This window comes from Monomorium pharaonis, chromosome 3 (genome assembly GCF_013373865.1).
Source record: "Monomorium pharaonis isolate MP-MQ-018 chromosome 3, ASM1337386v2, whole genome shotgun sequence".
Taxonomy (NCBI): Eukaryota; Metazoa; Arthropoda; class Insecta; order Hymenoptera; family Formicidae; genus Monomorium; species Monomorium pharaonis.
In genome coordinates, this window is record NC_050469.1 from 29,608,701 (window position 1) to 29,636,584 (window position 27,884).

At 40.9% G+C, this 27,884-nt stretch overlaps 1 protein-coding gene and 1 long non-coding RNA gene across 5 annotated transcripts; one reads left to right on the top strand and one right to left on the bottom strand.

Annotated features, from left to right (window-relative positions):
- On the top strand, positions 1–27,707 carry LOC105837688 (NGFI-A-binding protein homolog). Of its 4 annotated transcripts, none has more exons than XM_036284982.1 (11): positions 14–2,185; positions 21,393–21,494; positions 22,158–22,295; positions 22,410–22,780; positions 23,510–23,752; positions 24,020–24,270; positions 24,852–24,954; positions 26,185–26,252; positions 26,582–26,693; positions 26,809–26,865; positions 27,137–27,707. In XM_036284982.1, the coding sequence occupies exons 1-11, from the start codon at positions 1,870–1,872 to the stop codon at positions 27,242–27,244; spliced, it is 1,869 nt and encodes a 622-aa protein (XP_036140875.1). In that variant the 5' UTR covers positions 14–1,869; the 3' UTR covers positions 27,245–27,707. The 4 variants fall into 4 exon arrangements, 2 of the variants coding, with proteins under 2 accessions (XP_036140875.1, XP_036140874.1); XM_036284981.1 differs by having other exon boundaries at positions 16–2,185; positions 26,182–26,252; XR_004962738.1 differs by lacking the exon at positions 27,137–27,707 and having other exon boundaries at positions 1–2,185; positions 26,587–26,693.
- On the bottom strand, positions 5,852–12,511 carry LOC118644971. Its single transcript, XR_004962739.1, has 3 exons — positions 11,768–12,511; positions 11,273–11,531; positions 5,852–10,159 (listed from the first exon to the last, which is right to left on the bottom strand). It is a non-coding gene; the product is annotated as an uncharacterized LOC118644971 (long non-coding RNA).
- Positions 27,708–27,884: the final 177 nt, after the last annotated feature.

Below are 27,884 nucleotides of genomic sequence, written 5' to 3' on the forward strand. Positions count from 1 at the left end.
TCATGGAATAAAAATATAATTATATGTTTAAGGAAATAAAATCGAAGAGTATATAGACTTAGCGTGAATTTTAGCCAGAAAAGGCCAAAATTTATTTTTATACAAAAAATTGACTGAAATACTTATATTACAGACAGTTTTCGAGGATTTTAGGCGAACTTTTTTAATACTTTTTCTTAAAGTTTCCTTTTTATCTCGAACACAATTTTTCAGTGTGTGCATTTAATGTACACAGTCCAGTGAGGCGATTTTTTGACATGATTAACAGCAACTAGGTTTTCATTCATTGCAATGTATTAAAAAAAACTTTTATTGATGCTCGTTGTGCACAGCTGGGTTGAAGAAATGCAGAGCATATTTTGTTACTGAGAAAGTTTCAATTTCTTCCAGTTTCAATTCTTTAAATTTCTTTTAATTCCTTTTTATCACACCTAAGTAATAATACGTGATCTACCATGCATCGGTTAATGTCATAAAATTGTTTTTATAATTTATTTCTCTTTTTAAATCAAGATTTAAGGAGGAGCAAAAAACACCCCTTCCAGTTCTCTGCCCCTCGTCCCTTTGCCCGTGACAAGGAGTATTTTCTGATATTCTGTAAATAATTCATTCAACAATTCATTTGAGATTTTAATGCTATTATTTTTCAAGTTCGTATAAATATAAAATCTTGTAATAGCGTATTTGCAATTTTTTATCATGTAAATTTTTCCAAACCGAAAGATTAATATCTTTTGTAGTTTTAAAGTTCCAATTTGTCTTTATATAAAGTACTTTAACGTTAACGAATGAGAAATTATCAGTATATCGTGTCATAAAAAGCATTAAAATCTCCGAATTTGTTTTCATTTCTTCAAACACACAGCTACAATAAATATATTTTTATTAATTACAAATCTGTTAAAACAAATTCATCAATCATTAAAACATCGCAATTAAATTATATCCGAGATGAAATAGAGGCGGGGGGTCTATTTTCCCAAGTTTCCAATTTTATCTTCCCAAAAGAACGGTGCGCCGGCGCTGTGCGGGGAGGGAAATCTTACATTCATTTACACTCCAAGGTGCAGCTAAGTAGAAATTAACAAGTTCACGGGGGGGGGGGGATTAAGCGTGCCCCCTCCCCCCAAAATCTTAACCGCTTCGACGAAGATTCCGGGGAACCGTCGACGGTGCTCTCGCGGGAAGGGGTGGGCAACGCGCGGAGGAGCGTCGGTGTGTCGCGCGGCGCCGCGATGGTGGGGGAGCGCGAAAGGAAAGGAACGGCCGGCGGCGGCGGCGGCGGCGCGCGTATTCGCCGCGCGACGCGCAATGTGCACCGCGCCATCGTTCGAAACGCGTCGGTGTCGCTCTCTCGCGCGTGCTTCGTGGTGACACGTCGTGGCGACAAACGATATACTCCGTCGCCTTTCGCGCGAGCACGAGCAGCCGTTTGACGATTGACACGAGGAAGACGAAACCCCACGCACGGCACGTGAGACTCGATACTTTCCCCTACTCTCGGGCGAGACTGAATCGCCTCGTGGCGGAGAGCAGGGAGAGAGAGGTGGGAGGGGAAACGCCGTCTCGTCCCGCGAGATCATGATCCGCGTCGCGGAAGTGCGATAACGCGAGATCGAGCGAGGACGAGCCTGGCGTCGCCTCGAGGAAGGAATCCGTGCCGCTTTCTTCTTCCCCTCTCGGTGGACGAACGCAAAAGCGCCGGCGATCGAATGCGCCTCGTTGGATGCTGCCGGCAGCGCGCGTGGTCGACCTGGAACCCCGTGCTCGTCGGGGCTACGCCGCCGCTGCCGCTGTGAGTTGGTGCTGTTACCGCTGCTGCCGTTGCCGTTCGTGTTGCCGCTGCCCCAGGTAGCACTGGTGGCCGCGATGGACGCGCGCGTGGTCGGTGTCGGTGCGCCGGCCGCGGAAGAGACGCCGGTGGCGGTGGCGACGCGGGGCGTCGCGACGCCCTCGCCGGTCCCCTCGGCGCCGAGCTGTACCGCCGTGGTAACCGTCACCGGTACCGGCAACGGCAGCGTCGTCGGCGGCGGCGGTGGTGGTTCCACCGCCGCCGCGACCCTCGCGTCCGCGTCCTGCACCCCGCAGAATCCCCCGGTCGTCGTCGTCGCCAGCCCGTCCAACAACCATCAACAGCCGGTCACTGCCGTACCCAGGATACTCAGCAGGAACGTCAACGGCACGTGTAAGTAACGTTGACTGTTTTTTTCACGTCTCTGGAAAGTGTGTTTGTTTATCCATCCTCGCGATCGCGATTGAAAATCATGTATAATTTGATGATGTTTGTGTACCTTTTTGATGAAAATTTGGATTTTAACCTGTAAGCATTCGCGCGAGGATCAAAGTGATCGACTCGGACGCTACGAATCTACTAATTAAATAAATATTTTGCGCGTGACAAAATACTTTTAATTTCTAACGTTTGGAATTATTATTTTATGTTTGAAATATATCTCGGTTTATAAAATACGTTTAAGAATTACGCATTTGCGGATTCACCGCGGAAAATCAGATGTATGTCTTCGAGTCACGAGGAGAATAATCGTTGAATAACTGTTTCACGTTAGATGTTTTTCTTCGTTAATGAAATAATAGACAAGTAATCGTGAAAAGCAATGTACCGAGATACTTCGAGAGGTGATTTAGAAAACAAGTGTGAAGAACATTCAATTTTGTAAATTATCGCAAATTATGCTTACGCTAGCAAATCGTACGAAGCTATTCATCGAAAAATCCATCTGTTTCTCCTGCCGCGCGTTTCAGCACAATCTAACATCTCCACTCCATCTTCTGTTCACATTTTTTCCCCTGGGAATTAATGAGCGTCTGTATTATTCCGTTACTACATTAGTTCCAGTTCGAGTAACACCGTTAATCTTTCGGCTAATATCTTTAACCGTCGAGAATCGATTCAAGAGAGTAAAATCCGCGCCCGTTAAAGTCGTCGTTAACTCAAAACCGCCAACTATGAGGCGGCATGGCTCACGTGCGTAGAAACTAAAATACGTTAAGAAGCGCGCTTAATTTTTTTTTGCATACTCGGGCGCGCAAAGAGCGATGCTCCTCGAAAAATCTATCGGCGAGAGACGAAGGCAAGCCGGTTGTCCCGGTTGGGGCTCGCACAGTCAGCTGATCCATTGACGAAATAGAAGATTGTTTAATAGGTTACACTGTAACGAAAGAGAGAGAGAGAAAGAGAAGGAGGAGAGAGAGAGAGAGAGAGCAGCGAACGCTCGTACGTTTGCATAGGATTTAATCGCTCGATTTGTGCAATGAATTGCGGTGTCCGATCGATTTCATGCGAACTGATAGGTATGAAATCGCACGCTAATTACATCCAGTTAATACGCTGAGTTCGCGCGAATATAAACGTCATTCTCGACAACTCTCTTCAAATCGCTCACTATAGAATAAATGTAATTTGCGATCTCGGGTCTCAGGATTAAAAAAAAAATCCGCGTTTTTATTCTAATTTATGATTATAATCAATTTGCGGAGAGGATGCAGGTACTTTAATATATATTTTATACATGAGTGTATTTTCTGATTTTTGAATTGTCTTTATATTATGTAATATAAATGTTCTTACGATTATAGATCATACTTCCCATTTTACTAATATTAATGTTATTAGTATTTGCATATAAGGCATAATGAAATAGTATATTTATAATACACGCGTATCTCGCACAACATAGATTATATAATATTTCAATAATATTTCTAAGGGATATCTTATCGTGAAAGTCATTAATGATACTTTGAGAATATCTCGTAATTTATCGAATCAGTGCAATCAGTTGACGATTATTCGTATCGCGATCGATGTGATTAGACATTTCAGCCTAATTCTATCATTTGTTTACATTATTAGTTTATGATGAATATGACTTACATAATTATAATTATTAATTTTATAAAATTATTAGTCATCAATTTAATAACATTTTACTTCAAAATTTTCAAGACATTCTGTCCATTAAGCAAGTTATTCCATTTGCTTCTTCGTGACGGTATTTTCAAAGTATTACACGTTATGTCCCAGCTTAAAAAATTTTGAGAGATATGAAAGAGAGGATTAAAATTTCAATAATCCCTTGTGGCGTAACCCCTACATTTAGCGTAAACTTGACAGTTCTTGTTAAAAAAGCATAGACATAAAAATAGTTGAGTAATATCGCGGTTCGGAAAGCGCCGGACTCGGCGCGGGAAAGCATTTACTGGTTCATTTATCGAGGATAGCGAGGAGGAGGCCATTGGATTTCGACGTGAGGGATTCTCGCCAGAGGCCAGTTTATTTTCTCGTTTCTTGCAGATCGATCCGCTATCGCACTCGTATATCCGCGAGCTCGTTTCTAAACCGCGCGCGCGAGAGACTCCGCATCTCGATATCTAGCGAGAGCGCTGCTCTGGCTGCTCTCTCTCTCTCTTTCCCTCTCTCTCTCTCTCTCTCTCTCTCTCTCTCTCGTCGCGGCGAGTTTACGCAAGAAACGTAATCGCCAGCAGTTACCTCCCGGCGAAGCGAAGAAGTTTCGACCGAGGAGCTACCATGGGCCATCTCTCGCTTTTGTATGCGTGTGCATGTGTACGTGTGTGTACGCGCGCGCGCGTGCGTCTCTTTCTCTCCCTCTTTCGCCGAGAGAAACTGGATGAGTCACGCCGGCGATAAAAAGCTCGTAGCTCCCGTCAGAAAAACAGGATTTTTCTTCCTCTATCTCGACGAAACCGCGGCCGAGCGCGCTCGTCTTCGTCTACTCCGGGCGTTTTAGCGTCGAGCCGGCGGCGTCGGCGGCGGCGGCGGCGGCGGCGGCGCAGCCCGGCAAAAAGCTCGCTCGACCGAGTTCGATATGTCGCTTGTTTCGAAAATTCTTTTCGGACCGCGCGAAGAAGCTTTTTGTCCCCCGTATCTATCGCTGTTTGTCCCCTCGCAATTTTCTCGATTTTCTCATCTCCGGTCGAAGGAAGGAGGAGGAGGAGGAGGGGGGAGGAGTGGAGAGAGAAGTCTTGACGCGAATGCAATTATCATTGCCTCGCGTGACATCATTAAGACCATTAAGACCAATGCAATTTAACGGAAGCTATGATTAGAAGTAGTGTTATTACAACACGATGCCGTACGTAACGCCCCTGGACGCGCTTTTTTGCGGGAAATGTTTACCGTTTCTACTAGCAACATTAACGTGACAAAGCGGCGGCAAGCGAAGCAAATAATTAGTAAACAGCAAAAACGCACTCATTAAAAACACAATATTTTTATCCCGCGAGACACGTTTCAACGGGAGAGAAAGAGGCACAAAACAATTTATTTTTACGGGATGTAGTTTTATCGGTTACGCTATTGATATCAATTGATATCTCCATACTGATCGATCGGAACATCGAGACCACTCGTACGCTCGATGATGCGGCGCTTTCAAACGTACTGGCAATATTGTCTCTCTCTCTCTCTCTCTCTCTTTCTCTTTTTGGATATCAGAGCGATGCCCGGCACGGGTTCCCGGCATATCGCCAGGCATTCTCGGTGCATTGCGCCGCGCCGCGCCGCGCCGCTTTGTCCGCTCGGCGTGACTCACGGGGCCGCGCCGGCAAGAAGCGGCGCGTCGTCGCGCAAAACCGTGCCGTTTCTTCCGCCGGCTTGGCCAGCGTGCAACTATTGCACATTGCGTTTTTGCCGGCTTCTTACGCGACCGGCTCCGGCGCGGTCGTGTAAAGCGCGTTGACCACCACGACGGCGCGGCGCGGCGCGGCGCGGCGACGATGTGTATACGCGCGCAAGAAGCGCGCGCGCGATATTTCTGCGAAAGGCGAAATTACGGCGGAAAGAGACTCGCATTTATTTATCCCATATCTCTTTCTCTCTCTCTCTCTCTCTCTCTTTTTTCTCACGTTATTTCTAAGTAAAAGTCATCAATTACTTTAATGATTTTATTACACGTCACTTTTTGCAATGCTAAACATTCAATTATATTACATTAAGTTTGCAAACATATTATCCGGATAATTTCTGTCACATTATTTTCGATGAACGGACCTTTCGAGCGCGACCGGGCAGGCCGAAGTTACCGTAACACGCGCGTTATTACCGCGCGGCTGTTTGATAGGCGACATTATACATTTTACACGGGATAAAAAGAGGCTCTCACTCTATCTATCTCCCTCTGTCTTCCCTTTCTCTATCTATCTATTGATGACGGCGCTGGCGCTGATGCACGGCGAAAAAGCTCGGGCTTTTTTGCCGGTAAGTTTGCCGTGTGCTCGTGCCCTCGCTTAAGAAAACTTGGCGAGCGTAGCTTTTTTGCGATGCGAGAAAGAGAGAGCCGGCTCTTGCATGTTCGCATTCTCTCCCTCTCCCTCCCTCTCTCTCTCTCTCTCTCGCTCTCTCTGTCTGTCCTCTCCCTCTTCCTCTTTTGCGTTATGTATTACAACGTCGGAAAATTTGCGCCGCTGATGCACGCGGATTCCTATATAAAAAGGAGAAAAAGAACAAAGTCAAACGCGCGCGGCGCGGTTAATCGCGTCAAGAACTCGTCTCTGCATATTCTTAATTGCGTTGTACCTTTTGCATCGAGATATTTTACCTTCGACGCTGGCGTCGCGACGCGTCAAGACTTTTATCTCAGAGATATCTCGAAGAAAATAATTAATGGTGTCCCGCCGCAAAAAAGAAAAAAAAATAAACGATTCTTCCGTTATTTTCGCGCGGTCTTGAATACGGGCTTAAAAATTATGCTGCAATATGTTAGATATCTGAGTGTGCGTACTTGTAAAATTCAAATCAAGCTGGAGAAAAGCGCGGCGTATTTTTGCATTACGACTGTCTTGCATACGCGCGCGCACTTGCCGGATAGCTCAAGTTCCACAATCGGAAACTTATTATCGGACTTTTCTCCGGGTATTTACGAAACGTTTTTGGCGAAGCGTAAAATCGTAACTCAAAACGTTTAACGACAGACGCCCGGCTGCATTGTGTTTTATTTATGCTCGAAAATCTCCGGCGACTTGCTTCAGCATATGTATAGGCACGACCCCGCGTCGAGTGCACGTCGGGCGCATGCATTATTGCACTCATTACGGACGCTCGGTCTCGCGGCGGTCATTAATATTTTCACCTTATCGTTTGCCGCTTTACAGCCCAGTTTTGTCCGCGCGGCAATAACTGTCTCGGCCTAATAGCGTCCGCGCACCGGCGATTTTGTAATCCGTTTCCTCGGTTGCGTCTCTCTCATATTGCCCCGAGACCTCTCCTCACGCTCGTGCGCTTAATGGGCACGGGGCTATTTAAAAAGTAAACATCCATATTTTATATTTACGCAAACTCTTAACTATTAATTGTCATGCAGTTCTGGAAAAGTTTGAAATACATAGTTTGAAATAATCGGCTATCTGCCAAACGATCTTTTGCGCGTCTTGAAAGAATTGAAGTAAGAAAGGAAAAGAAAAAGAATAAGAAGAAAGATTTGAAGTCAAATTTATTAGCATATTCTCTGCTAACACAAAAATTATGTTTTATGCGTTTTTGAAAAATCCGAGTTGCTTCTTAAAAAACAAAGACAAAGAAGGACCAAAGACACACACATACCCACAAAACTTAAGCGGTAAAACGTATGCAACTGTAAGGAAATGAAGTACAGTTTAGCAATTTTTTTTTGTGTGCCCTAGTTCTAAAAGTACATATGCGATTATAAGGGAAACGTTTCACCGTTTGTTGCTTCGAGCATGCAACGAATTTACTCGTAGCGCATTTTAAGATGCGTTATTTGATTTTATTGGCGCAATGCGACGATGAAGCCAGCAACGTGACATGATAATAACGCGTGCTCACAGCTTTGCGCAACCGGGGGGGGGGGGGGGAGGGAAGGAGGACCGCAGCTGCTTACACCCGAGTTTTCCTCCCGATCGAATCGCCCTGGGTTTTGTGTGCGTTCACGCCCGGTGGACGGACGACCGCCGCGATCTGAAATAAAAAAAAAAAAAAAGAAGGAAGAGTTCTCCGTAGAGAGAGCCTAATCTGAATACGATCACCGGGGTACCCGGGTACGACCGGTGGGTGGCTGCACTCGAATAAGCGCCTAATTCGAGCAACGAGTATGAATGGGTTTTGCGTCTCGGGGTACAAAGACGAGAGAGAACGGTGCGCCTCCGTTTGTACATCTTGCCGCTGACCGTTGAGAGAGAGAGAGAGAGAGAGAAAGAGCCACGAGGTTTTTTCACCCTTTGGAGAAGGCTTCATCTGCCGGGCGAGCGACTCTAGAAACCCCATCTCGGTTCTGTTTTTTTTTTATCAGCTGTTATCTGGAATTCATACTTTAATCGATGAAATTTAAATTCTGTCTACCCTCTTTGGAGTTGTGTCGAAATTGTGTCACTTAAACTTGACAATGAAAAGAAAACAATATACGCTGATACAGAGCACTTATTTATTCAGTTACTTTACTTATCTTTTCTATAATTTTGATAATTATTAGTTCTAACATTATCAGAATATTATTTGGATGAGATGGATTAGGATTTGTGTCTCATTGTTTAGTAATTTTTTATCGAAATTATATAAAATTCTGATATAGTTACTGCTTTATTTATGTAATCAAGTTGTCATTTTTGTAACCATTAGATTATCATTAATAAAACTAAAATATTTGACTTCTTTTTTTAAATGATGGAAAATGATTAATTTTTATATTACTTGTAGCTACAATCAGTAAAAGAGCACAAATTTCACTTTCAACTTGACTTCAGTTTTAATGTCGTTGATTTTAGGAAAAAAATAGCCTTACTTTCTAGTTTGTATTGGAATTTTTTGTATATTTGCGAATACCGATAAAAAGATAATGGAATAACGTGAGATTAAATCAATTATATATATAATCCTAAAGTTCGATCGACTGTAACAATGAGCGCGAGAAACACGATCTACGATCGTTTCACGCATATGCTAATGTCAGGTAACGATCATCCCTTATTCTCATCGGCGCCTTGTCTCGTTCCTCTTTTTTTTTCCGTTTCTTGGATCCGCCGTGGTTCCCACAGGAGTGCGCGTCGAGGCGCGCGAATAAATTAAAAGGCTTGCGGGCCTCAGCTTCCGCACACCCCACGTCGGCGCGGCGGACAAAGGGCGACGACGACGAGCCTCCCCGTTTGTCTGCATTTTTTTGTTCTAAGCGATAATCCGGCAGGGCGATGCTCGGATGCGCCCGCGCCTGTCCGTATCTGTTTTCGGCGGGGGAGGAGGCGAAGGGGGGAGGGTCCATCCGAACCCCCGATGACCCCGCGGACTTTCCCTCTCTCTTTCTCTCGTCGTCTTTTCCTCCTTGCTCGCACGCATATGCATATCATCGTCCCTCGGTACGAGATAGCGAGGAGGAAAGGGGAAAAAAAGGAGAACCGGCTGTGGAAGAAGGAAAGGATGAGTGCGGAGAGGAGGGGGAGGGGGAAAAAAAAGCGATGGAAAGAGACCTCGGGAGGAATTCCGGCGTGCGGCACTGGCTGCCTCCTCTCCGCTCCATTCCCAGCGAGTTTTTGCTGGCCCCGTGGAGGACGTTCTTTCGGCTTTTTTGCCGCCGTGGGGGCCCTCGCGACGGCGACGACTGCGACGGGGGCAACTTTTTCTCTACGTTCTATCTTCGGGGCCGTTCGATCTGCATGACTCACACGCGAAGACATTACGCGCTCACGTCGGGGCGAAGGACGAGTTATCTTTCTGGAGTATCCCACGATCAGTCACTTCCTCCAGGTGACGCGGCTGATATCGCGGCAAGGGATCCTCTCGCCATTTCTCCTCGAGAAATGTCCATAATAATTTTTTATCGCAGAAATCAGATATCTGTTACCGGAGAGATCACGTTAATTTTAATTAATTGTCGGAAATTACGTCACATTTATCTCGATATTAATTCTACGTTTATTTCTTGACCGGACTGTGACACGTGTCATACTATTTCTATTTGGTTTTCGGTTTTAACTTTTGGAGACATGTGTTCTTAACTCGGTCAGTGATCGATTTGTAATTAGTGACGCATTCTAAGTTAGTTTACGGAGAAAACGTGCGTGAACGGCGATACGAGGCGATCTATGTCGCTTAGTCGAGTACAGGTGTAGATACAGATTAACGATGACAATGGACACGTCGATTAGTTCCCGCAGGTGATGAGCTGCTCGTCCACTGAAAAAAAGAACCCCTCAGTTCCGCGGCTAACCCTTTCGCTTCTACGGTCAAAAAAGGGTCTTCCGTAAAAGAAAAAAAAAACCATTTATTCAAAAGAGGTCTGTGGGAAACCAGTTTTTTACAGTCTCTCAATAACATTTTTATCTAAACAAACGCTCGTCTACATGCCTATAGAACTATAGACCGAAACGTGATGACTTAAAAAGGTTAAGATAATGTGTTGTTTCTTTCCAGTATTGTTTGAATAAATAAATGTTATTTTTTAACATAATGTAAAGAAGTAACGTTAACATTCTCCATTCAAAATCTTTTTTTTTTTTCATAAATACACAAAAGATATAATAGAAATTTAATTGTTAATATTAAAAAAAATTGTTATTAAAGTTTAAACAAATAAGACGGTTATTATAATCTTAAAAAACATGAAATATATTTATTAGTGTATAATTATAAATAATTATTTTTTAACTATTTATGAAAATTGGTTTAATAAACGTACTTCAATGTTTGTTAGCCATTTGAAAAGTCATATGAAAGATCACGTTGAAAATTGTTAAGATAACAACACGTTTTGAAACACATGTGATTTTGCTACATTTTATAATTGTAATTATATTAATTAAATTTTTGAGCACCGAGAAAAATCTAGTTTTTATTGCCTGATAATTTTTTAAAGAACTTTAACGTTGACAACTACTGCTGAGATATATCGAGATTTTTTTGCCTTATAACGAACTCGTCTCATCATTTTTTACAAGATCTATATGATCCTTTATCTTTAAATTCCTTTAATACCTTGTATCTTGTGCATTATTATCTGTTGACAGGATGAATAGAACGTAGGAAAAGAATACAATTTAAGTAAGAAAAGGATGCTTATATTTACTTGACAAATTGCAAATATTTTAAATTTTCAACATATTGATAAATGTCTCTATATATTAATAAAAGTTTCTAGCAATACTAATTGTTTAGGATATTTTAAATACGTTCGATTTAATTTTTTAAAATAAATATTACTTTTTAATGTGATGGACATTTTTTAAATTTTATGAAAACCTTTAAATTAACGTAGAATTTGAAGACATAATATTATTAAGTTTAAATTACCTTAATTTTGGGTGAACGTCGAATCACAATGGTGTCCTTAAAATGGCGCGAATTGTACCCTCGTAATAATTCGATCGGGCGGCCGCTCAACGGCAAACGGAGAACTGCGACATGAGGTAGGGCTTAACCCCTCATCGAGGGGTTGGGATATGGGCTGCACCCTTGGGACTTGAGATCACTTACCCGACCAATACCAATGACGATTTTAAACGATTCCCATTCGAAGACCATTTAATTCATAACTAGGACAGCGGTTTTCCTGCAAAACAGGACGATGAATCTCGTTCGTATCCAACAATCGTTTATTTATTTTTATCTTTTAATTCTTATTTTCCGAGAAAATTTAATTTCTTGGTTTACGTCATCGTATAAAGTACATATATCAGTAATCCTTGTAATATTTTTTAAAACAATTAATATCTGTTAAGAATATTGAAAATTTTTTGATTAATGAAAACATGCTTTGTTGATCGAAAATTTACGATAATCCCACACCTTTTCTTTACTCATGCTTCCTTTATCATTCCGACGTTTTCTCGTCTTTTTCTCGCTGATCGAGCGAAAAACTCGCTTTTTCTCAAACGCTCTTTCGAGGGTGAGTCGCTCGTCGATCGTCCTGAGGGGATTTTTGGCGCGGCTTGACGAAGCGATGAGGGAGAGTCAAGAAAGTAAGAAAGAAAGAAAGAGAGAAGATTAGAAACCGAACAACGACACGTACTACGAGAAACAGAAGGGACAGAGAAAGCGTGAGAGGAAAAGGGTGACAGGATGAAGGGGGGGGGGGGCGAAGAAACGACAGGCGCGCACGAGCGGTGGTGCAAAGTGGCACAAAGTATAAAAAGAAGAGTCTCGGTGTGTAAAGGGGGGCTGCGCTTCGCTATGGCGAAGCGGGGTAAAAGGACGCGAAGGATAAGGAGAACAAGGCCGAAGGAACGGAGAAGCGCGAAGGATATACGGGAAGGAGTTCGGGGAGGAGGAGGGAAAGATTCGAACGGCGAGTCAGTCCATCTGCCCGGTGTTTTGTCCGAGGAGGAGAGGAAGGACGCGAAGGGGTGGCGCGCGGCAGGGCGACAAAAACTCACCTAACCCTTCCTTGATTACAATGCCGGCAAAAAGCGAAATACTAACCGCCGTCGCGCCGCGCCGCGCCACATCGCGCGGCTGAGGAGAGGAGAGCACAGGCAAAGAGAGCGAGAGCGAGAGAGAGAGAGAGAGAGAGAGAGAGAGGGGGGGGGGGAGTGCGCGCTCCTAAGAAACTAGACTCGTTTTTGCGCGACCAGAGGCAGCGGAGGAGAGCGTCCGTTCTCCGTGAAGTATCGGACAAAGAACGTGCACCACACTAACTCTCCCCCCCCCCTCTTTCCCCCTCTGCCTCCCCCTCACTTCCTCGGTCTCTTGCCACTCCGGCGAACCTTCTTGGTTCCATCGTCCGTGATCCGGGCGCCCGTAACCCGCCCCCGTTTACCCTACGTCTCCTCTCCAGCCTGACCTTTCGCCACCCTTCCTCGTGCCCGCCCGGCCACCATCTCTCTTCACATCTTTCCTTCTTTTCCCCTTTCCGCCCCATTATCTTCGTTTTCCTTGTCCGTAAACCCTCGGGGTCTACCTCGGCATCTCGCGATGTCTCCTCGGAACGAGGCAAGTGCACTCATTCTTCGCAACTCGCTGAACTAGGACGTGGACATTTTGTAATTAGAAAGAATTTTTTTTTAATTTGGTATTTAATATTTGAATGAATATGGTATTTCTTCTCGCGGCTCGCTGTTCACGTTGATCGTCATTTTATAAAGGAGATCACAAAGACTTCGTTCCTAATCGAAGCAAAAATACACACGGAGAAAATTTATAGTAAAAATTACCATGTATGATAGCTACGGATCATAAGAATAAATTTGAGAGAATTATACCATATGAATGGTGTAAATACTATGGTAATTTGATGGAGAAGATAGTAAAAGTTTTCGTAATTCCTTCCGCGCCTATTATTTACCATAGTAATTTTTACCGTGTACAAATAAAATTTTCTCCGTGTACAAATAATTATTATAAAAATATCTGTCAGAAAACAATTTTTTGTCATCAGTTTCCTGTTGATAACAGCAGGGATATCGATGCTCGAGCGAAGATTACTCTCGTATTGATAATCCAAATAAAAAACCTTCGAATGCGATACGTAAGATACCACTTTTTACTTGAGCAACGGATTATTTTTTTATATACTTACGAACTCTACTCGTACATTTAGCCCCCTCCCCGGCTTCGACGTGTGTCGGATCGATGGTCGATTTCGTCGTGAAACGGCGGAGCCCGGGACGAAGTAATTTCGCGCGGTCATCGATGGCGCCGCGAGATTTCCTGACCTTTGGCGCAACGAGATCGTTGAGGCAGTTTCCGCGGGGTCCCTCGAGCACCGGACCGTAATGCGAAATGTTACGGGCTGCAATTTTTGCGCCGACATTCGCCAACGTTTACCGATATTGCCGCGAGCAGAATCTTTTTATCCTTTTAGAAAAGATTCCCTAATGATTTCATCGAATCTTCTAAGCGCAATCAGTGATGATACTTTGGCATAAACTTTAGTACACGTTGTTTCCGCGAAAGTCGCATATATATATATATATATATATATATAGGAGCTCAAAAAACTATACGTGCGCGCGAACTTTATTTTATTCGGATAAAAAATTCTTATTCGAGCGCTATGATGTGTCTGAATATACAGGCTTGGCCAAAAGTATCGGACATCTATATATTTTTTTTTGTTTTCTTTTATCTGTAGATATTATTCTCTATTTATCACCGGAATTATACATGAGTTAAAAAACATTAGGTTCGACATGATAATAATTTGCTGAAAAAACTGTCTGGACGTAAAAATAATTTTGAATATTTTTATTATGTCCCGACGTTATTTTAATTTATTAATGAAAATCGCATATTTCTTAATTTCAAATTAATTTTTGAAATTTTATATTAAATGGAATATCTTTTTTTCTACGTGCTATACGTCTTCTTGTCGGTGGAAGACGATGTGATAAAAGTGGTAGAGTCGCACGCTTCGTGACGAAATCGACACGGTCCAGCGACGTTCTACTTTTCCATCTTTCTTATTCTCGCAATCGCTGTCACATCTATTGCGACCTTGATACAACGATATCCATTATTCGCGGCGATAGAAATCGGTGGATTTTGGCGAGTTTGAAGTTGAATCTCACGGCAAATACTAGAAAAAGACTTTATATCGCGTGCTCTAATGGCAGATAAGCCAACTTTTTCAAATGATTAATACGTTGGCTGCCGAACACTATCTTAATTAATAAATAATTGGCGGTATAAACGAAAGCTAGCTGCTTGTAGATTCGATCTTTTGAAAGAGGAAATAATTTTATTGTACCGATCAAAAATATTGCATTACTTCTGAAAAGCTTATTTTTAAAAAATATACATAAATATGAAGTAATTATATTTTAATACTTTTATTTAAAATCTCTCTTTTTTTATGGATAGGAACGCTTTAAGGGAAAAAAGAAGAACGTAATGATTTAGTTATATTTTCTATATTTTTATGATGCAATAATTTTGATCGGTAGTGTAAGTTTTAAAAGAGCATATACATTTAGACGGAGATTTAATTGCCAATTTTTTTCGTTGAAAAAAAAAAGGAAAGTTAGAAAAGTCGTGTTTATTTCATTGTAGAGATTATTCTTTTCTCTATTTGTCATTTAAATTTTATTAAAGAATAATAATATAAAATAGTATCTATATTTGAATTTCTTAAAATAATTTTTTTTAATGGTGTTTATAATGGTGTTTATTGTTGCTGTCACAGGATTCATCAGAAATCAAAATGGCACAAACTTTATAAAATTGAAACATAAATCTAGTGCTTGATATAGTCATTCTTCAAATACTGCGTATTGGAATAAAATAGCAGTTCGTTAAAGTCAACAGTGTTTTTTTACTGTTAAGTTTTTTGTTGTAGACAAAAAAACTAAGCATCGTAAAAAAGATTCTACAAGTACTAGCTTTTAGTGTTCTAGAAAAAAACATATAGAATTGCAAATTAAGCGTGTTTAAAAATATAACTTGAGTGGAATGACGCCGTTCAATATTACTTTTTAATAAATGCATTTGAAAATTTATTACAAAAATTTTAACGAAGACCGTTTTCAACATGGATACGAAATGTTTTCTGCTGTGTAACGAATTTTAAAATAATATGCTGATAAACAAATGTAAACAAAGTTACATAATTGTACAACGGCAGCTAATGTGTTAATGTTCAGAAAGTTTTCTCTTTTTCCGTCTTCTTTTTTACTTCCAACATTTCGATCGCACAGCTTGATTGCATTTGGATCTTTTGTTCAGCGTCTCGATTCGTGACGATCGGTCCGTCGCACCGTTGCCATTTGACTCCCGTAGCGACAATTCGGTCCTCCCTCGCCGCGGGATACCGTCACGGTAATTTCCTTAGGAGTCGTCCTCTCCTTCGCGCGCAATCACGAGTCGAATTCGCGCGAGAAGAGGATTATCCGTCTGATGACGTTCTCTCCCGCGGGAGATTCGTAGCGCTTTTCTTTCATCCGTTAGCCAAACAGACTATCTTCTCTGAAGACATTCTGACTTGTCGGCGACGTGTTTTCGAAATTGACGTGTCCGTTTCTAATTTTATTCGTATTCCGATCCGATTTTAATTTTATTATTAGTTAATACTGCTCTTTTCTCAGGGTGTTTACTATCTGAACATTTCAGGAAATTTCTTTGTTACTTAAAAAACCATGCAGCTTCGTGATATTGTGGCACTCCCTGGAAAATTGTTGGAATATTACTTTTAAATTTAAATTCTATTTTTTTTCCTCTCTGATAAATTGATTTGATAACGCAAAATGCCGACAATCGATTAGCGATAAATATGACGTAAACATCCACGTGCTCCTTTGTGATTACATAATTAAAGAACGTCAGAAGTTATGACAAAACGAAATTATATCAAAAGTGCGTTAAAAAATTTTAAATTTTATTCGAAATTTTGAAAATGAAAATTTGTTGAGAATCCGGGAATTCTTTTACAGATTTTGGGCAAACATCCTGACACCACGACGATCATGGCGTATCCGAGAGAGTACGTCTCTTTCGGATTCGCTTCTGATTTCAGCACGCCGGCGTTTCTTTTTCGGCGTCCGCGTCTAATCTGGTTCTCCTTCGCGAATCGCGCGGCCGCGCGCCTCGCCGTTTTTCTCCGTTCTCCGGTCCCGGGTTAATTCTCGGCAACAATGATCGTAAAACATATCCAAGGATAGAAAACAATGGTAATCCCGGAGCTGTCGGCGCGGCAACCGGCACCGCCTCGGCGATCTCGCTGCGATTTGGGCCTTGCGGGAATTTCTCCGGTTTCGGAATCCACATCGCCATTATGTTTCTCTTTTTCAATCGTTCCGGAGGCCTCGAACGTTTCTAATATAATATTAGTAAACTAATATTATAATTATTTTTAATATATATCATGAATATTGCACTCTACTTTGCCGTTGCATCAAAAGTAATCAACGAATTATGATTCATCTTGAAGTTTTCAGGAATAATAACAAGAAATTATCGCGTTTTTTAATATTAATATTATTACATTATTTACCAAATATGTAAAAAAATTGAAACCCTTTTTTCGCGATGTCTGTTAGATATTTGAATAAGGATAAATGATTAGTTTTCCGGCATGGAATCAAACTTTCAAGAATAACACCTGCCAATTCGGCAGCTTAACGCAAGTTGAAACTGACGGACAATTAATACGCGGAATAACGAATAGATTTTACAAACCGTTAATAATATACGGACAAAATTTTGTTAAATAACGAACAATGGGCAAAAGAAGAAAGTTTCTCCGAATGACCGCGTCCGTCGTTCCCTCTTCGCCACTTTTTTTTTTTGGCCTCCCCTCGAAAAGCGCACCGGACCGGTCGCGCACCGGTCGCCCATAAAGAACGCGCGCGGATTTGCGACGATGACGACGACGACGACAACCTGGAGGCCTGGGTAGCCGCGTCGCGAGCCTTCGGGGGTACCGCCGCCACGGTGGGATCAGGTTTTTCTCGCTGTCGCAACGCGCCTCTCCGCCTCCGGGCCGCGTTCGCGTTCCCGGCCGACAAAAACGAGCCACCCTGTGCCAAAAAAGTCGTTATGTAAATGCGCCGCGAGAGAGAGAGAGAGAGAGAGAGCTCGGCCTAGAAGAGAGAGCTCACCGCGCCACTGTTCGTCGTTCTGTCGGTCACACAGGTATACAGGGTGACTCGAACGACAATCGATTACGATTGCCAGCCTCGAAGGATCGTGGCCTGAATAATCCCGAGAAACCCTAGCGGTCAATTTTGCGCACGTATATAGTTTTCCGAGGTAAGAAAAGATTCGCGAGAGTCAAGGAACTTCAGTGACAAAAAGGATGTGTTGCATTTCGAAATATCTCCAAAGTTTTTTAAAAATTTAATGGACGTTCTGTTAATAAATCGATAAAAACGATAGCGATTTGCTAGATGTTGTTATTTGGCGGATTCAATCGTTGGAATACGATAGAATTGTTTTGATGGAATTTTATTGCAAATAAAAGATTAAAACTTTATCGTAATCAATCGTATTCAGACTAGTACTACTGATTTATAATTATGATAAAAAACGATTGAACATTTTCTATCGTTTTCTATTGATTTTTTGGATAGGTGATTAAGCACGCGTTAATCAGTGATCCAAATTAAACATTATTTTTATACTATACTAATTTTATAATATCAAATATTGTTAAGAATTATAATTTATATAAAATTGCTTTGTCTTTTCCTAAATAAAGAAATTTATAATTGTATTAGTTAAAAATTAATTAATTGGCATACATAATGTTTGCGTGTGAAATAAATAAATTTGATTTATCAGTTCGATTAATGATCGAAGTCTTGGAATCTTGTTGTAAGTAGACAACTATCTAAGGATAAAGAATTAAAATATTTCATATTTATACTGTTCGAATCGAGAGAGATAGAAACTGTCTCGATTTGAAAAAATACAATTGTTCTACTGAGTATTTTGTCCCTCATCTAATTCTCAAATTAGGTCGAGTAAATATATGCAATAAAAATGCAGGATGAAAAATTATTAATAAATTCAGTTAATGCGGCGTGAAGTTGATGATGAGCGGACAATTGCGCGTGGTTTTATTTTTTAACAAAAGCTCGATCGAAGTGTTATCGCGCGTTATGACAAGCTCGTCGGCTAGATGATCAACAACGTGTATATCACATACACGCGGTATTAATAAAGACGTGAAAACGTGAATAAGATGTCAGCCACGGTGATTATAAATAAATCGGCGGGCGGCAATAATAATGGGAGCGAAGCGTAAAGCGGGAATCGATGCAAAAACCGTGGGTGGGAGGGAGGGAGGGGTTCGCGGCGCGGTGCTGTTCGATTTCGTGCCTATACGGGAATTTTATAGGTCGGGAACTCGCGAAAAATGCAAGGTCTGTGAAAACGGAAACTATATCCGACCCCCCTCCGGCGACGCACGACACACATATTTTTGCTCGATAATTATATCCAGACGTGCAAAAACGGACGAAAAATATAACAGTATAACGAAAAACGTTATATTTGAAACTGACGGACAGGTTTTTGCAAGATTTACTCCGATTCCGCTGATTCCCGTTGAATCTATTTTCTTCTCGCGAAAATGTCAGTGTGCCAACACTTTTTAAGTAGCATTCAAATATATTAAGTAGCTGACTGTTTGTGAAGAAATTAATGTGCCATTTCGCAGTAGATTACGCTCATTACGTATTTATTAATATATGTTATTGTCTGTTTAATACACTAAATTCAATCTACTAATAGTATTAATTATTAAAGAGATATTTAGGAAACTTATTAGCAAGGTTTTTTTTAAAATTTAAAGACAACTTTTTGCTTTTTTTTCTAAATCAGCAATGATTAAGAAAATTTGCTATTACAAAAACATTTTAAGGTATGTACAATTTTTTTCTGTAATTTTCTAATACATGTAAAACATTTAATTTAACAAATTTCTAATTAAAACTCGACCGATAATTGGGACTGTACCACCTTAATTAAGTTTCTTTATTTTAACGCATCGGTTTATCACATCATCAGTTTTCTCTACTTTTTTTTTTTTTTAATTTTTTTGGACATCGGTTTGTCCTCTCGGAGGCTCGATCTCGTCTTACATAGTAAGAGTACTCTCGCTTCGCATGCTTCGGCCGGCGATGAACGCTTTCCCTCTCTCTTCATTTATCCCGGCTATCGGCACCGGCGATCCTGCTGATCGGCAGGCACGGCGCTTCCACGTAGATCCTTTTTTCGCAGGTCCGCGCTAGAAAAATCTCGCGGAACGAGTCGCCACCCTGCCGTCCGTCGCCGGCAGTCAGCGGGGACTTATTCGCGGGCCCGAGAGGCCGCGATGCACGAGCGTGAGACCGGGACCGACCCGGGCTCGTCGTAATAAGACCCGCCGGCCAGTTTTTTTCCGGCTCCTCGCTCTTTCTCCCCCCCTCCCCCCCCCGTCCGCCACAAAAGTCTTTCTCTACCTCTACACGGCCTCTTTCTTCGGTTTTACTCTGGGCTCTGATCTCCCCCTTGCTCCCCAACGGCGGCACCGGTATTAATTTATACGCGGTACGTGTGTGCATGCCGCTTTTTCTCGCAGTTCCTCGAAATTTGCAAGAAACTAGTCGGACACCGCGGCGGCGGCGTCGGCGAGGATGACGATGGCGCGAACGTCTGGAAGCTCTAAAGCGAGGCCCGTGGCGAGGGTACGGATTATCGGCAGACTGAATTAACCCTTTCCCTAATTGACTTGTATGGGATAATTTTATGATATAAAAATACGAAGATATTTATTATAAAAAGTCTCGAATTGATTCTTTATGATTGAAGATCATGATTCCTTCCTTCATTTGATGGATGCTTATTCGTGCTCTATAATGACTTTCTTGGTGAAGGTACTCCCGGTGATTTTCCCTCCGATAGACCATGATTAAATATAAAAATCTGATATTGTTCTGAGCGAATTTGAATCGGGATTTTTGGCACGGACACGCGACTCTTGTGCCACAATCGCCATCACATAAAAGATGGATGCTGTAGGAGCAAGAAAAAATTCAACGGAACTGACTGAGATTTGAGCCCGGAATTTTTCGTTCCTAGCACTTGGCATGCTACGCGTTCCCAAAAAACGTCGAGGTTTTGTGGATATCTAAAAGATATCTTCAAGGTATTTCTATAGATGTCTGAAAGACACTTTGAAATATATTTTTAAGATACATCTCAGATGTCCTTTAGATTTCTAAAAGATATCTTCAAGACATCCTCGCCGATATCTGAAATGATATTTTATAATGTTGCATAAGACTTTTCGAAAATTTTTGAAAAAACGCAAGACCTCTCAAGACACGGATATCCTACAGAATTGCCCCTTATAATTATTTACTCTTATAATTATTGTTTTTCGATCGTCTATGAATATTTTAACTTTACTTTATAGTTCTATCTGTTTACAATACTAGAAATATTAGAGACGCAATTCCATAAGGGTGCATTTTATCTTGAAAAAAATTTAAGTAATGGAGAAATCCGATATTTTCAGCTGTTTGCTGAAAAAGTATCCAGAGTATCTGGAGTAGCGATTAATAAATGTCGGCGATAAAACAAAGAACATTGAACAGTTCTCGATTCTCTTCTTGTCGTTGATGTATCGCTCCGCACGTCCTGGTTTTATTTTATTTAAAGTTAAAGAGAATGATAGCGTCACACTTTAGAATTCGAGTTGTACATACATTATCACACAAGCTGCGTCGGGAAAGCAAATTTAAACACGTTTAATACAAATATGAATAATACGTTTGCGTCGTCGCCCAAATTATTCGCGGAATATCAGCAATCTTTGCATCCCTCAGACTACGTCCGATTACAATGTTTGTTTAACTGTCGAGATCGTGAACGAGGTCGGCGATTGTTGCCGGTAGTAAACTAAAAGAAACCAAAAATCGATCCTTTGTCGCTAATTGCCGCCGCGGTTTCTCCTAATGAATTTCCTTAACGAATGCGGTTTTACGATTTCCAGTGGTGCAGACGTCCGTGCCGCAGAACGAGGCCGAGCTGCAGCTGTATAGAGTGATGCAGCGTGCCTCGCTGTTGGGATACTACGACACGCTCCTCGAGATGGGTAGGTACACAGTCGAAGGACTTCAATATGTTATGTTCTAGATATGCCGTAAAAATATTTTAATCCAGGAAATGTCTTAGTCTTCAGAAAGATGCGTTATTATTGTTTTGTCACGGGAAGAACGACACGTTATGCACGAATTTGTAAATCAAATAGATTATAATCTTAAAATCAAATTGTCGACAATTTTGAAGATTGATTTTAAGATTATAATCTATTTGATTTACAAATTCTAATAAAATAAAAATAAAGGCACTATTATTAATATATATCATCTAAAATTTTGCCACTTAATAAAATCAATAAATGATAGAACCTTAGTTCTAAAGACTAATAATTGCGAAATTAGAAATGATTTTGGATAAACCTCGTCACACAAGTTAAACAAAAAAAAAACTGTTTAGCTATGCCATGTCCAGTGTGTCGTTCCAGAATTAATATGCAGTTCTATACATTCTTACATTTTATATAAATCGTAAAATTAAAAAACAATTAAAAAACTATGGATATGAGGACTTCGATGTTTCCGCGGGGAGGGAAAAACGATTCTAACTTAGAATCCGCGGTTTAAAGAGAACGAATATACACCTAGTGCATGACACCTCTCGTAGCTCTCGCTCGCGAGAGTAACTTCCCCGATATCCTCCTGATGACGCGTTACAGGAGGCGACGATGTGCAACAGCTGTGCGACGCGGGCGAGGAGGAGTTCCTGGAGATCATGGCGCTGGTGGGCATGGCGAGCAAGCCGCTTCACGTCAGGAGGCTGCAGAAAGCGTTGCAGGAGTGGCTCACTAATCCCTGTAAAGTATCACGCGATTCCCTTCGCCGTCGAGTCTCATCGCTCGGCCCTCAATGCATCTTAATGTAAAAATTCTGAAAACGCAATGAGAGACCCCATTCTCTGAATCCCGCAGCGTTGTTTCAAACGCCGGTCGTGCCGACGAACGCCGCCGCCGCCGCGGCCGCCGTCGCCGCCGCCGCAGCGGCCGCCAAGAGCCCGGTCGCCGCCGCCGCCTTCGCCTGCGCGAGTCCGCGGCCGCAGATGCAGAGCTTGCCGACCGCCGCCGGCTTTGGCGCGACCTCCCAGACCACCCTGACGCCGGCGTCCTACGTGTCGACGACGCCCCACGTGTCGCTGACGTCGCTGCCCTGCCGAAGCGCCAGCCCGGTCGTACCGGCGGTCACCAGCGTGTCGACGTCGGCGTCCTCGACGACCTTCCGCCAGAGCCCGAGCCCGAACACGTCTCTACCTTACGCGACCACTCACAGTCCCAATGTGTTACAGGTAATGATGCCACTGTTCAGTCTAGAGAGACACTGATGAAATCCGATGAGGGAAGGTGTCTCGCCCTCTGATCGATCGACGCGCGAGAAATTTACGAGAAACTCTATCCTAAAGATTCGGAATTTCAAGCTTCCGCGATATTAGTTCTTCGCCGACGTATAAAATTACGTTTCACGTCGATATAAAATGTTACGGGATAAGGTATCCTGCCTAAAAAAAAAAGGTTTATTTAATTTATTTTATTTTATTTTTTTAAAGTATCTAAAAAAACTTTTGAAAAATAAAATTTAGTAGATCTTATTTATTCATAACCGATACCTTAGTTTTCCCTTTTATATTAATTTATTATTTATATTAGTTAATACGCGTAAAACTCTCACTTTTATGTGATGACTTTTAATAAATTTAATTTGATTAAATTATTTTAATTGAATTAAATTTTACAACACTAACATTGATGAATTAATATCAAAAACTTTCTTTCTCCTCATACATTCTGGAAATTATATAAAAAATAATATTAACATTTTTACACCGAGAAAAAAATATCGAAAAGGAAATTTTCCTTAATTTCAATAAGCCATGTGTGTTTGCTTACAAACGTAAACGCATTTGCTTAAAATAAGGAATTACACTTACTTATTTGGAGAACACAATTTTCCTATTAAGCAAATTACTCGCTAACTATAAAAACTAGATGTTCATTGCCGACTTTTGTTGTGTGTGCAGGTAGGAACGTGCGAGTCTTCGTGCGGCAGCGGAACCACGCCGAGTCCGAGCGGCGGTGGCGGCGGCGGCGGAGGTGGCGGTGGCTGCGGTGGTGCACCTGCGAGCCCGACACAGCCGACGCCGACCCTTCTGCAGTCACAGGTGCAGCGGCTCGCCGAGGCCGCGGAGAGGCTCGTCGCCACCATAAGGCCCCTCGATCCCAAACCCCACAATGTGAAGAAAAAACTCTGCAAGAACCTGGAGGTGATTCGTTGATTTCGAAGCCGGCAGGCGCGCGCTCGAGATACAAAGACTCTCGCACATACCCTACGCGCTCGCTCTTTCGAATCTTTCAACCGTTAGAATGTCATAGACAATTTAATGTTCAATTGCGAGTGTGACTCAATGAGACTGTTACATAATTAAGAGCTTACTTTTAATTTACAAATTTTAGAGTAAGCAAATGTTTGTAAATGTATTGAAATATTTTAGTAAAGCAGATTTTACAAAGCGAATGGCGTTATGTTACAGATGGTGATGACGATGTCTGACAGTGATCCGCGCAAAATGGATGAGATCCGGAAGTACGCGGCGATCTACGGCAGATTCGATTGCAAGAGAAAGCCGGAGAAGCCGCTCACGTTGCACGAGGTCTCGGTGAACGAAGCGGCGGCGCAGATCTGCAGATTCGTGCCTGCCCTCCTCACTAGGAGGGACGAGTTGTTCCCCTTGGCACGTCGTGTCGTCCGTGATTCCGGCTATCACTACTCTAAAAGCCAATAGTAAGTAAAAAGTTTTGCCTAATGGAATCTGCAAATTTGAGAGCTCAAAATTCAAACTTGTTGTAATCCTAATTACAGGATAACAAGAAGTTCAAGATCTAGTAGATAAATGATTATATTAATAGATCGGAGATATTTAATATTATATCAAAATATATCAGTAGTTAATTAAAATCGCAATCATATCCTTTTACGAAATACGGATATTTCAGCTCAGTAAGCAAAATTATAGCGATTATACTAGCAATTTGATAGCTGATATCACAGTAGATTGATTATAAACAGTATCCGAATTAAACTCGTGTTCTATCAGCAGAAACTGCCGACAAAACAAATTGCCAGCGGAAACAAAATCTGCCTTTAATCGTTTCGCCTAAGCGTTTAGGTAGAATGTATCATTTAATACATCATTTAAACCTAATTGTTAAATTAACTTAAATTAAATTAAATATATTATACATTCCCATTTTGCTGATAAAATTTTCGACAAGCTCTTTGCAAAATAATTCAATAATTAGTAATTTTGGGCTAATTGGGTACTTGTCATATTGTCATTTATTGAGCTATGTTGTTCGATGCAGCTTGTCGATGTCGAGGCCGCGCGAAAACGGAGAGGAGACCGACAGCGAGCGTTTGAAACGTCGGAAACTGGAGCTGGAGGGTGAGGGTGAGGACGCGACGCAGGTTAGATCATCTCGGCCACAGAAATAGATCGTTCACTGTGCACTGTGACCTGCTGCACTCGCATGGCCGCTAATCATTAACCGTACGCCCGTACGCGTAGAGATCGTCACGTATTAACCATCCGCACTAACTTAGAAACGCACGAAACGGACGCAAAAAAAGGTCAAGTATAGTTGCAAAAGCATGTGCATGGCTTGCGCTTGTTTCACTTAATTCTGTTGAGATTGCGTGATGTATTCGTCGCATAAAGATCTGCTTAAACCCTTTTCTTTCGCAATTTGCAACTGCATGAGTAACGCGCACTGAGACTCTTTGATACATATAAATAATAATTATGTCAACGTAATTCGAACAAAACATCATCTAATTTTGCTAAAGTTATATTAATGTAAATTTGTTCTATATACATTTTTTTTTACTTAAAGATTTTTTAACTGATATGTCATTTTTTCAGTTCTTGTAAATGCGATGAGATTCCATCATTTTCACAATTTTTTTGAATAACAAGTCTCGGTTTTTTCAAATTTTTGAAATCTTAATTTTTGCTAGCGTAATAATTAAATCTTAATCTTAAATTTAATCTTTTTTAAATTGATCTAAAATTACTTATTTTATATTAAACGTTCCTATTTTAAACTTCTAAAAACCCGTTTTGTTTATTAATATATTTCTATCTTTTAAACTTAAATTGCAAAAACTGTTTCTTAATGCCTCAATAGCATGTAAATTCAATGTCTCTAACATAGCTTTGCTAAGTATTTGTATAGTAGTTTACATATTACAAGTTCAGATGACTGTATTTTTCCTTTCATCAATTCTGAGAGTCTATAAATGTAATTATTTTTAATGAAACTTGGTCATGATTTTTTTCGTTTATATTGGATTTATCCTTGCTAAATCTGCATGTTGAATAGATATTTGAAATTATAACACTCATAGAATTTTTCATGGAAAAATAAGAGGTTCTCTTTATACTTTTCTCTTGGCGTTGTTTGCTAGTTTTTGTGGTATAAATTGGTCGTTTCGAAGATTAATTCATTCGACACGACTTGCTTGGACTCTATGCTTTGCGCCTGGTATCCCAAGTCGTGTTTATCTGTTCGCTTATCTGGTCGTGTCTCTCCATGTCCCATTTTCGCTAAATTCCATCCCTCTTTTGCTGTGTGGACTTTTTTTTCGCGTATCCAATTTGCTACTCCTACTGTCTGTAGCAGTTCATTGTTTCAGGAGGAATTGGATTTACGATGTTCTGGAACGGATATTAACAATTCTATCACAAGGAGACACAGGTCGTCGAGGTGATTATTTTTATCATACAATTCATCTCAATGTATTAAAAAAAATTTAAGTGGAAATCACGAACAAGAAAAAATGTATAAATGAGAACAAATCATATTAAAAAATTTTTCTTTATTTAATCAATTAAAATTAAAATTTCTAAATTACTAACATATATATATAATTATTAATATAATCTATAACATGATATAAATTAAAAATTTTAATAAACCTTAATTTTAATTTAGATACATTGCATTGTTGTATTTATCGTTATATATCATGTGTATAATACATATATGTATAATAAGAGTGTACATTGATGTTCAGATATGCACAATTGTTTCAGTCCAGTCTGGAGGAAGAAGAGTAATAATGGCATATTTAGCGCTAGCGTGGAGGAAATCAGCGACTCGGATAGCCAATTCTCTTTTTCTAATGAGGAATCCTCATCTATGCACGTATGTGCGTTACTAAGAAAACAATCTGTCTGTGCCGTAAAAAAAAGTTGTTACTGCGCAGGAGTTGGAAACGTGAAGAGCGAATAACAATATATAATGTCTGCGTATGTTTCAGGACACAAACGAGGCAGAGGCTGAGAATACCGACAAAGAAGGAGATTTCAATTTAAAGGTAAGCGAATCCAAAGTCCTCGTTGCATCTTCATCCTTTACCTTTCATCATTATCCTTGCTCGGAACGTTAGAAGAAACATTTGCAAAAACCGCTAAATGTGCTGCGCAAGTTTTTTTCCTCTTATCTGTTACGCCGTTCTTTTCTTTATTTTTTTATAACTCTTGAATAATGTATGCTTCTTTAGAATGACAGAGAAAAACGTCCTCAATAGACGTTGTCTCTGTACTTTATTGCACTGTGTTAATGGCCTGCACATAAATTATGCGTAGGTGATAGCCTCTCGCGGAGACAACATAATCGCCGTGGCGAATCCCGCGCTAATGGAATGCAGCCATCCCATAAAAGAAGAGCCCGCGGACGAGAAACCTACACTGTGATATTATTACTTAGAGTTTACTGCCGCTACCGACATGTATAACGGCATAGGGACGCCGTCATTGTCACCGGTCATTATCAACGTGCAAACATCGTCCACATGTGTGTTATTGAACATGACTGCAGCGTTCGTGGCGGCGTTTGAATAATATACTACATTTACTTGCGCTTGGATTTTACATACCGATTTTCTGTGTCCTTTACTTTTGTCCGAGCGAGAAACGTGTACGACGCTGCCCGTTATCTAGTTCTAGCGAAGCGAAAAACGCACCCCAAAAAAATATTGTATAGCAATTGTGACGAGAACACGTTTCTAATAGAAGCCGATAGCTAAATAAAAGCTAAATAAAAGCTAAATAAGCCGTTTAAATCAAAAGATTGTTGACTGAAGTACGTAGTATTATAAAATGTACATTATAAGCAAAAGTGTAAATATAGATAAATATATAAGAGTCCTTTTTTTTTACATGCGCCATTGCGTGTAGTTTTATTCGGAAAGATTCGGAATCACCTTTTACAAAGCGATCAATCAATTTATCTTTTGTCCTCTGTATACTTTTTTTTAAATAGAATATTAATATTTACGTTAATAATTTTGTTAAATATTAATTGTTCCCTGCTGTTCTCACGAAAGATTATGAA

Bases quoted from the DNA above. Each gene is read 5' to 3' on its own strand.
- LOC105837688 (XM_036284981.1), top strand. From the start codon at position 1,870: ATGGACGCGCGCGTGGTCGGTGTCGGTGCGCCGGCCGCGGAAGAGACG. The intron at 21,495-22,157 runs GTAGGTACACAG...GACGCGTTACAG, and splicing joins CGACACGCTCCTCGAGATGG to GAGGCGACGATGTGCAACAG. The intron at 23,753-24,019 runs GTGATTCGTTGA...GTTATGTTACAG, and splicing joins AACTCTGCAAGAACCTGGAG to ATGGTGATGACGATGTCTGA.